This window comes from Dipodomys ordii, unplaced genomic scaffold (assembly GCF_000151885.1).
Source record: "Dipodomys ordii isolate 6190 unplaced genomic scaffold, Dord_2.0 Scaffold17, whole genome shotgun sequence".
In the NCBI taxonomy this organism is placed as follows: Eukaryota; Metazoa; Chordata; class Mammalia; order Rodentia; family Heteromyidae; genus Dipodomys; species Dipodomys ordii.
The window spans coordinates 25,126,063-25,136,822 of record NW_012267233.1 but is presented as its reverse complement, the minus strand read 5'-3'; the positions used below and the strand labels follow the sequence as shown (position 1 = coordinate 25,136,822).

Below are 10,760 nucleotides of genomic sequence, written 5' to 3'. Positions count from 1 at the left end.
AGGAAGGAAAGGAAGGAAGGAAGGAAGGAAGGAAGGAAGGAAGGAAGGAAGGAAGGAAGGAAGGAAGGCAAGTAGGCTCAGTGACAGTGCCCAGGCCCTGAGTTCAAGGCATAGGTCTGACACCAAAAAGAAAAAAAACAGAAAGAAAAAAACACCTTTCAATCTTTTTCCTCAAATTCAGTGAGGCCTCTGACCCTCCTTCCTTATCTATTCTTTACACTGCTATCAGATCTGTATCACCAGGCAGTAAGCTCAGATTATGGTTGGGGCTCATTTCAAATATTTCTCCTTTCTTCAGATATCATCATCATGCATTTCCTGTTCTCCAGTATCTAAAAATAGTTGCTTTAGTCAGGTGCCATTAGCTCATGCCTGCAATCCTAGCTACTGTAGAGGCTGAGATCTGAGGATCAAGATTCAAAGAATCCAAAGGGACTCATTTCCAATTAAACTGCAAAAAAGCAGAAATGGAGGTGTGGTTCAAGTGATAGAATACCAACCTGAGTTCAAGTTCCTCTAATACCGAGTTCCTGAGTTCAAGTTCCCTCCAGTACTAGCACAAAAGACAAACATATAAATGAATACATTACTGAATGAATGAATGAATAAGCAAATGTCCGAAAATTAGATTAGGGTACCAGACAGGCACCAATGGCTATATCTATAATCCTTGCTACTTAAGATACTAAGATCTGAGTATAAAGGTTTGAAGTCATCTTGGGAAGTAAAGTCTGGGGATTATATGGACTGGAGGTGTGGTTCAAGGTGTGGTTCAAGAATACTGAGAGCATGAAGCCCTGCGTTCAAGTCTTGATACTGCCACCAAAAAATTGCTTATGGCTGTGCTTGAGCAACTGTATAATATAAATATGCTAAGCATGTCAGTGAGGTACACACTTTAACAGGTAAATATTATTGTTTATAAAAACCAAATCAGAGATATTCTCTGGAATAAGAGGCTCTGGATTGCTTTCCTTTACCCATTAAGGCTTACACACAATTTGTTTGACATGAATGGTTTCTTGATTGGAAAAAATGAAAAACACTAGTAAGCAAAATTAACTCACAGGTTCTATGCAAAGAGCTTATGTCCTGAAGTAAGAAAGGTATCATTCTTTTAAAGTACAGTTTTTTTAGCCCTTTCTGTCAGCTAAACAGTCATGTTTGAACTTTGTTTGGAACTGGAGTCAATATATTATAATTTCACTAAATGATACATTTGATCAAAATTTCTGGTTGAGGAGGTGCAGAATGTGAACACAGCTAATTAGGTGGTTGAGCATTTCGCTTGCTTTCACCAAAATACCAAGGTGCCTCTGCCAACTATTTGGGGCAAACAAGCCATGGCAAACCAGGTCATAATTCAAATAACCAAACACTATGTCTTACCAGAACTACTCCAAGGCATCCTGCCCATGCTCTGTAAGACAAGGGAGGTTTGTTCAGTAGTTAGAAGTACTGCTGCCCTTGACTCTTGGGTGGACACCATGAGCCTGGTTTTACCTACCTCCCAACTTCTGTTCTCTTTATTATGGGTGGCTGCTTACAACCCTGGAACAGGGATGTAGCTTTTCATTCAATCTGAAACCATCTGTATGATGGGGTGACCTTGGCATCTATAGTTAAGTGATCTATAGTTACCAGGGCCTGTTTCCCAGTATATACAATGAAGTGCTTAATCCACAAGACTTCTAACTCCCTTCCAGGCATGACACTGAATGAGATAACTAAAACAGAATATTCTGCAAATAAGACAGAATACTCACCATTATGGTAGCTTTCGTGATGGTGATAGTGGTTAGGGCCTTCTCTGTAATAAAAGCTTTGTGCATTAGTGTTTCCGTTCATTTCATACCCAACTCTGGTGTAACTTGTGAGGAACACTGTGCCTCCAAGTAGTTCAAAAGTTAATACTTTAATGATGGAAGGGGTAACATTGATCAAGATGCATCACACTCATAACCTGACTTAGGAAATTGAAACCTCTTTGTATAACTACTTAATAGAAAAAAGTTAATGTTATTTTCTCAGTATGGGGAAAGCATGTATGTAATATGCCTAATGAGAAAAATATCAATATGAAATGCATCTCTGAATATATAACCTTGGCTGTGCATGATGTCGGGTACATTATTCTGGATTCCCATAGCTGTCAATGTATCATATAGGTATATTTAATAGGGGAGCCAAAATTGTGGGTATTTGTATAAAGAAAAGTTCTCTCCTATGAACAGTTATAACATTTTATTTCATCATTCTTATTTTATTTTCATCATTTTTAGCAGTTTAGAGAACCAAGACCTTGAGACTTGGTTTGCTTATATTCTCTCATATATTCGTGTGCAGATGACATTATTCACCGAGCTTTCCTGCAAGACAAAGAAGGATGGGATAGTTCCAATTTATTGGTAAAAGTGACACCTAGAAAAACATAAGTTAAATAATAGCATAATGGCATTAATAACATTTCTTGAAAAATCTTCTAAGGAGACCTATACAGACTGTATAGGTAGATACATTTTACATATACATAATAGATGGTGCATATGACATATTTAACTCTATATGGAAAGAGCAACACATAAAATTTGAAATCAAGATTTTCATTGAAATATATTTAATGCCTACATGGAAGGACTTTTGCTCTCTTATTACATACTATACATTTTTCAAATAATGTATCATTGTACTATTTTATAGTTTTTAGAATACTGATACATTTGGACATGATGATGTTCAATTCTCTTAGGAAACTTTCAGTGGAGCACTGTCCCCATCTTAAAGGAGTCTAAATTTTGTGAGAATAAGTGACATGTGTAAAGCCGTGTGAGTACTGAATAAAAGGAAATCTGTGCCCTTGGATTCTGAGTCTCAGCTTCTTTCTAAAGAGCACTTACTCACTGGGCTATTAATCTGTTTATTGACTAAACTTATCGTAAGAAACATTAGAGTCAATTACTCCTCATCTTCTAAGGTTATAAAGAACAAAATGTATTCTTCATTGTACATATTAACATCCCATATGAAATAAAGATACTTGTTTGGTTTTTCTCCACACAGAGAGTGCATCATTCCTTTGAACTATTTTATATTATGTCAAAAGTTACCTTTTTAATTCATTTTAGTGCTGGTAGGGTTTGGGAGGAGGAGAATCATTGACCTACTTCCCTCAATTCTGTAGAAATGGAATGATGACCTCAAAAGCCATCTTGAGAGAGAACAAAAGGGGCTTGAGAAAGACTGAACTTTGGAATTAAGCCAGCGGATCTTAACCCCAAAACCACCGCAAACTTCTAGGTTTATATCCTTAGGTACATCATCATGTGAATCTCAGGTTCCTTATCTACTAAATGAGCTAATGAATGTTACCACAAAGGCTTGTTGTCAGAGCTGGGGAGAAAATACTTGGAAATCTGGGCATCTGGTGGACCATGAGCCATTACTTACACATATTAAGTTATCTGGGAGTGAGAAAGAGCACTTCAGCTTCCTGTCTCTCATTTACACTTTCCTTTTATGCTTTGGTTTGGTATTGATTTGGAAAAAGAATGAGAAGTTAATTCCGGTACAGAGCAGAGGACTGGCAAAAAATTTTGCCAATTTTTATCACATGGATTCATGCTTGCTTTGATTCATGTGTGAGTAGAAAAATCAGGGTCCACAAGTCTTTATTCTCTTTATTTTTCAGTTTATCAAACCATATGCATTTTATAATAGTTACACTTACACATTCTGTCAATGTTTTCTCTCAGTTCTTACAAAGCAAAGGAAACAGTAACATTGATTTTCATTGGTTTAGAAACTGTGGGTGAAATGTGAAGGAGAGAAGAAAATTGTGAGAAATCATTTACTTACCACTACCATCTGCCCATCTACCAGCTTTCGCCGTATAGTTATTTTCTTGTCACCCCAGTCCTGAACTTGAACCAGAGTGTCATTATCTAAGGTTACTGTACTCTGAAATACAGACAGAATCAAATCAAATACAGATAGATCTCGTTGTCAAGTTTGCACACTAACATTTTATCAGATATCATTTTCTTTCCCCATGTTGTGTGGGTTCGGTTGGTTTTTGAATGGTATTTACAATCCCATTTACTTAAGGCTGTTAGAGTATTTTAGACTTTGCCAGAAAACCAGGCAGACATCCAGGTACAGAGAACAAAGAAAAGTTTATTGCTGGGAAAGGGGCCGGCAAGATCCCTTCTCACAAGGAAGAAGTGGGAAGTTGCACCAGCTATTATCTAAGGTGACCTGTAAAACCTAGGAAGTTTAAGAGGGGCTAGGAGGGGCTAGAAGGCAGAGACCCTGGTGTGGACATGAAGGCCAGGGGCTTCATCTTGGCAGACTAGGATTTATGGCTGCTGTCCAAATAGTAGATAAGAGGTCCTGCAACTGCCCAGACCTGAAGGTCACTCTAAGGGGCTCTTATTGGCTTATATGGTGGTAGCTGCCCCAGAGAAGTGCCATCCCAAGGTTAAGGGGGGTTGGAGGTTGATTATTTACTGCCTTTACTACATGGGCCTAAGGTTGCCTAGGAAGGGAGCATGCTCAGCTGTGGCGAGGGGAAGGAGCATCATAAGCTATGGGAAGGGAGCTCATTAGCTAACATTGGCTATTTCAATTTTCAAAGCTTTTTCAATAGTCTTGTTGATTATTTTTTCTAGGGGGAAAAAGTTGTAAGTGTTAAAAGCTGGGTGCTGCTGACTCTTGCCTGTAATCCTAGCTCCTCAAGAGGCTGAGATCTGGGAGTGTTTTTATCTCCAATTAACCAGAAAAAAAAGCTAGCAGTAGAGGTTTGGCTCAAGTGGAAGAGCACCAGACTTAAATGGAAAAAGTCAATCAAGTGCACAAGTCCCTAAGTTCAAGCCCCAGTACTGACACACAAAAGTATAAAAGTAACTTGAAGAGTAAGTGAAATTTTCTTATCATTTACTGTATGGGCAAACTATTGTCTTTATACATAAAGATTATCTTTATACAGAAATATAATAGCTTGTCTATATAGTATGTGTGTGACTATATAGTATAGTGTGTGTGTATATATATTCTCTACATATATATATGTAGAGAATTCATTGGAATTCTCTACATGGAAAACTTGAAAAGGGAGAGTTTTGTTTCTGCAAGTACTAAATTATAATAGACAGATATGATCCTCAAAATTTGGCCCAGCAAGCCAACTCTACCCCTGACTACCAGGCATTTTCCCATAAGGATCTTAATGTCGATTGAACTTCTACATCTTCAAGCTTATGGTTTAGCCAGAAGATTATCTAATGAAACCTGACATGTTTGCTACTATGGACTACTTAGAATGATTTGGTTTTGCTTTTGTTTTTGAGATGGAATCTTACTATGCAGCCAAGGCGCTCCTGGAACTCCACAATGTAGTCAAGACTTGGCCTCAAACTCATGATCCTCTTGCCTCAGCCTCAATAGTGCTGGGACTGCAGGTATGTTCCACCATCCCCCCACAAAGAGTGATTTCTGATTAACATCCTTAAAAAAATCAGCTGAGAAGCTGTTGTGAGAATCACCTTAGTTTTATGGCCAGGAGGTGTAGTTTCTTCAAATTCTTCTCCCAGTTTAAAAGAGATTTCAGTGTTTTTAAAGATGCTTCTAGTCTTTATGGTGATTATATCTCCATCAGCACTGATGGTCACAGTGGGTTTTGCCAGGCAGCCTAATTTCCTGCTGGCTTTTCTTATTCCTAAAAATCAGACAAAATAAGAAAAGAGTTCAGTCTCTTGTTGGCTCTAAGAACTCATGTTATTTGTACAAATTTTGGCTGAAAAGGAGCTTTCTGAGGTTTTTTTCCCCCTCTTTTTTGTATTTTTTCTTGTAATAGAATACCATTAACATACATATACCATATTGACTATTTTAAATGTACAGCCTAGTGACATTATGGATGTCATAATATGTATAACCATCGCTATTATATGCAAGATTTTCTAAAACTCAATAACTGTATTATATCTGCTATTGTTCAGTATTATTTTCTTTTCCAATTCTAGGGCTTGAACTCAGGGCCTGGACACTGTCCCTGAGCCTCTTTGTGCTCAAGGCTATCATTCTACCACATGAGAGCCACAGTGTTACTTCTTGTTTTTTCTGAGTAGTTTATGGAGATAAGAGTCTCATGGACTTTTCTGACTGAACTGGCTTTGAACAATGATCCTTAGATCTCAGCCTCCTAAGTATGTAGGATTACAGACATGAGCCACTGAAGAGAAGGCAGAGGGATCATAGGGGCAAAGATTGAGTTGTTGTAGCCACAGGCCAAGGAACACTAGGAGCCAGCAGAAGCTGCGAAACAAGATCTATTTTTTTAATCTTCTAATGATTAAAGCAAATGTTTATAATAATTTTCAAATAACTGATTTTTTTCATTTAAAATTTTCTATTTAAAAATCATTTTCTGTCTAGTGACTAGTGTTTATATAAATCCTTGGTAAACTGTATGAAGGATTATGTCAGCCTAATTAATCAGAACTCAATTTTAGTGTTTATCCTTTCTTTGTGAAAAAATAGGAGATCCAAGATTAATTGCATTTTAGATAGAACAAATTATGTGCTATTAAAACTCTCATACTGATACGATATGTAAATAAATATAACTCACCCAGCTCCTTCATATAATTTTCAAAATTTTCACAAGAAATAGATTTCCATGTTCCTTGGAGCTGGTCCACCATTCTGAAATGAGTTGATCTCAGAGAATAATAGCTTCAGGCAAGTAGTGTAGTTCAAGGTAAAGTTTTGCCTTGGATATACCAGGCCCCGAGTTCCACCTCACCACTTAAAACAAACAAATGAACAAAAATTCATATGGATGTCTGTATTGGTGTTCCATGAAATTGAAGGAAACTTTTTGTGTTGTTGTTAGATTGTGGGGCTTGAACTGTGGGCCTGGGCACTGTCCCTCAGCTTTTTAGCTCAAGGCAAACGCTCTACCACTTGAGCCACAGCACCACTTTCAGTTTTCTGGTGGTTTTATTGGAGATAAGAGGCTCATGGACTACTTTCCTGCCTGGGCTGCCTTTGAACCACAATCCTCAGATCTCAGCCTCCTGAGTAGCTAGGATTACAGGCATGAGCCACCAGCATATGGCTTAGAAGTGAAATTTTTTTTCGGGGGGGGGGGCAGTCATGGGGCCTGAACTCTGGGCCTGGGCGCTGTCGCTCAGCTCTTCAGCTCAAGGCTAGCGCTCTACCACTTGAGCCACAGCGTCACTTCTGGCTTTTTTTCTTTTTGCTTATGTGGTGCTGAGGAATCGAACCCAGGGCCTCAGGGATGCAAGGCAAGTGCTCTACCACTGAGCCACCTTCCCAGCCCCTTAGAAGTGAAACTTTTTTAATGCCGTTGTGGGCAGAAAGAGCAACGGTTGCAGGAGGGGGGGGGCGGGGGATATCATAAAAAAAGAGAACTTGCTCTTTGGATTTTTTTTTCTTTACTATCATCTAGATCATCAAAATTCAGGTCTGTCTTGTATTTACCACAAGTATCTTTTTAAAAAAATAACCAGCTACTTGTTGGCTGTTTTATTATTTTTCCTGATAATTTGAAATAAACATGAGTCTGTGTACATGGCGTTTGAAGTAAAGAATTAACATTAGGGTTCATCTTTGTTACTGATGGTTTTCTAGCTGCCATATCAATCCATTCTGAGATTAATGAGTCTGTGGACTGAGCACTCCCTGACTCCTCCCACCCCTACAGGGACAATAAGGACAGCTGCTCTGAGCATTGTCCATTGAGATTGTTTCCTTATCAATCATGGACTCCTCTCTGACCCTAAGGAGAATAAAGCCACTGTCCGTGTTCAAATCATCCTCTGTACTCAACTGACTTAACCAATAAATCCGTTTAAACTTTTTATTCTTCATTTGGTTACAGAGTGCCCCCATATTATGCTACACATGATCTGGGAAGGTGCTGGTATTCTGTAGTGACCTAGAGTTCTGGCAAGCTGCTCACGTGATTACCTTATCACTTCTAGTCTTGATCAGCTCAATCTCAGATGCAGTGTTGCTAGTCTCATAGAACCCAAGTCATAATGAATAATTTGGAATTCAGGGTGTCCCAGTCAAGAACTCAGCCTCTACTGGGCCCAGTGACACACTTAGCATTCTTTTCAACATATATGTAGCCTCACTTACCTATAGCATCACAGGATTGGCCAATCATAGGGCCCAAGTGTCAAGGCTGCTTGTACAGTGCCATCATTTCCTGAGGATGCTTCTTTTACCCTACTCCTCAAAGGAGTACCCGGAGGCCAATAACAGACTAAAAGCTAGAACTAAGTGACCCGACATGGCACATAGATATTCAACCAAGCAATTACACAGCATTGTTTCATGCCAATATTCTTCATATACTTTTTTTTTCTTCATATACTTTTTAACATGTTTTTGTGGTTTGGGAATTGGAGAGGTTGATTTATACCCCCTACACACAAAAGATGTATTCAAATCCTAATCCTCAGTACATGCAAATGTGAATTTGTTTAGAAAGAGAGGGGTTTTTGCAGATGAAATTAAAGTCACCTTAAGCCTAACATCATTTGCACTTTGAAAAGACAGAAAGATTTGAAACAGAAGGAAAGCTTATGGTAAAATTGACTGAAATTGAATGCTTATACCAAGGAATACCATGCCAAATGACACCACAAGCTAGGACAGAAGCATGAAGCTAATTCTCCTCCTGGAGGCTACTTAATATTATGCCTTTGGCCACCCAAACTGTAAGATAATAAGTTTCTGTTCCTCACCCCTGCCCCAGTGCTAGGATGGACCTAGAGCCTCATGAATGTTCAACACATATTCCACCACTGAGCTCCTACTCCCTCTTCATTGTTTTAAGCCACCAAATGTGTGACAATTTATTGTGGTAGGCTAGATATATAACAGGAAGAAATTAATCTTTCAAAAATCTTGTCTTTATTTTTAAATTAAAGCACTTATTTCATCTTGTAAAATACCATTTAATTGTCTTTTTTTCCACTAGATATTTTTTGATCAGCTACAAACATATACTGTTCAGTGTCAATGGTTCACGCTTGCAATCCTAGCTGCTCAGGAGGCTGATATCTGAGGAAGGCAGTTGGAAGCCCGGGCAGGCAAGAATGTTGAGATACTTTTCTCTAACTAACCACCGGAAGAGCCAGATTGGAGCTGTGGCTCAAGTGGTAGAGCACTAGCCTTAAGCAACAAAGCCCTAAATTCAAGCTCCAAGACTGGCAAAAATATAACAAAACAAACAAAAACTGACTACATCATTTTACCAAAGTTAAAGATAAATTTATTAAAGTAATAATTATGATAGTAGAATAAAAACTGAATAATAGCATCTATAACTACATAATAAAATTACTTTAAAATTCTTTTTGAAGCTCATGTAAGAAAAATGTATCTATAAGTTTTTCTAGATTTTTATTTCTCTAGATCTTTTTATAAGAGAAATTATTTCTCTAGATTGTTTTTTATTCCAACTTCTCCCTCTCTTCTCCAGTTTCTTTAGTAATCATGCAACTTAGTTTCAGCCTATGCTGAATGACTTAAAGATTCAGACAATAAAACAAATGTGGTAATGCCAATTTCTAAATTTCAGCAGAAAGCTCACTCACTGCAGGTTAGTGTCAGAAATGAGTGCTGACTTGCCTGTGCTGTCTGCTTCTGGGAAGGGAATAAACAAATTGTTTAAATAGGGATACAGGTGGACCCATTGCAACAATGAGGTGTACAAATCGTTATGTCGAAAAAATGAACTTTACAATTTGGGGGAGGGGGGGCGCCGAGGAGGAGATGGGAAGGGAGGGGAAGGGGAAACAAAGGAGGAGGCAACAATGCTTGATAAGAAATGGACTCATTATCTTGCCCATGTAATTGTAACCCCGCTGTATGGTATTTTCATCATAAAAAATAAAGAGAAATCCTGTGGTTCAGACAAATCAAAATAATAGAGAGACATCCTGGAGTGATAAGTAAAGACAGAGAGGTCAGAGCCTTAGGGCCTCAAGGACTGTGATTCAGACCTGCTGTGTTCCCACGCTCTTCTGCTGGGGCTGCTTTCTACAGCTGGAGCTGGAGCTGGAACTGCAGGGATCACACCTACTCCTGAGCACTGTCCCCAGGCCTTGTACTAAATGACACTGTCATCAGATATATCGTAAGGGGACATTAACCCTGGAGCTTCCCAAGTAACAAAAATGCTAGCTCTTGTAAGCCACCTTGTCTTCTTCATCAGAATTGCCAGACACTGGTCCTAGGAATATGTTTTCCTAAAATGTCTCCTAATTTCTTCTCAACTGAAATTTCTCTCCTCGAGTCTGAGGTCTAGCAGTTAAGAACCAATGTTGGGGGGCAGTGGCTCTCAGAATGTGGCTTTGTGTTCAGTATCACTGTCACTTGAGAGTTTGAAAGAAAGGCAGATTCTTGGGCTCCATATACTGGGCTTAGGAGACGCTCTGGGACAGGGCATCCACGTTGCAACAAGTTCTCCAACTGATTCGGACCCTTGAAATCATTTTATAGCCATCCCCAAAGCTCAGACTCACTGGCAAAGAACACAGAGTACAGAAAAGGAAGAGCGATAACTCAAGAAACCTGGAGGATATCATCTTAGCCCCATGATGAAGTTTGACATCACTGTTAATTCCTGCTGCTAGCATGTCTCTCTGCTATGACCAGTGAGAAGTATTTCACCTCTCTGGTCTTCTTCCTAAACACCAATAACCAACACTGAATCACGATGT

The 10,760-nt window shown here is 38.8% G+C and overlaps 1 protein-coding gene across 1 annotated transcript; it reads right to left on the bottom strand.

Moving 5' to 3' along the window:
• Positions 1-2,318: 2,318 nt before the first annotated feature.
• On the bottom strand, positions 2,319-6,701 carry Fabp12 (fatty acid binding protein 12). The gene is made up of 4 exons (XM_013012461.1): positions 6,629-6,701; positions 5,541-5,713; positions 3,856-3,957; positions 2,319-2,369 (listed from the first exon to the last, which is right to left on the bottom strand). Exons 1-4 carry the CDS (start codon positions 6,699-6,701, stop codon positions 2,319-2,321), a joined length of 399 nt encoding a protein of 132 aa, XP_012867915.1.
• Between the last annotated feature and the right edge of the window lie 4,059 nt (positions 6,702-10,760).

Coding starts and splice junctions, on each gene's coding strand:
- Fabp12 (XM_013012461.1), bottom strand. CDS start 6,701: ATGGTGGACCAGCTCCAAGGAACATGGAAATCTATTTCTTGTGAAAAT. Junction 5,714..6,628: donor AAATTATATGAAGGAGCTGG/GTGAGTTATATT, acceptor TCTGATTTTTAG/GAATAAGAAAAGCCAGCAGG. Junction 2,370..3,855: donor TAGATGGGCAGATGGTAGTG/GTAAGTAAATGA, acceptor TTTGTCTTGCAG/GAAAGCTCGGTGAATAATGT.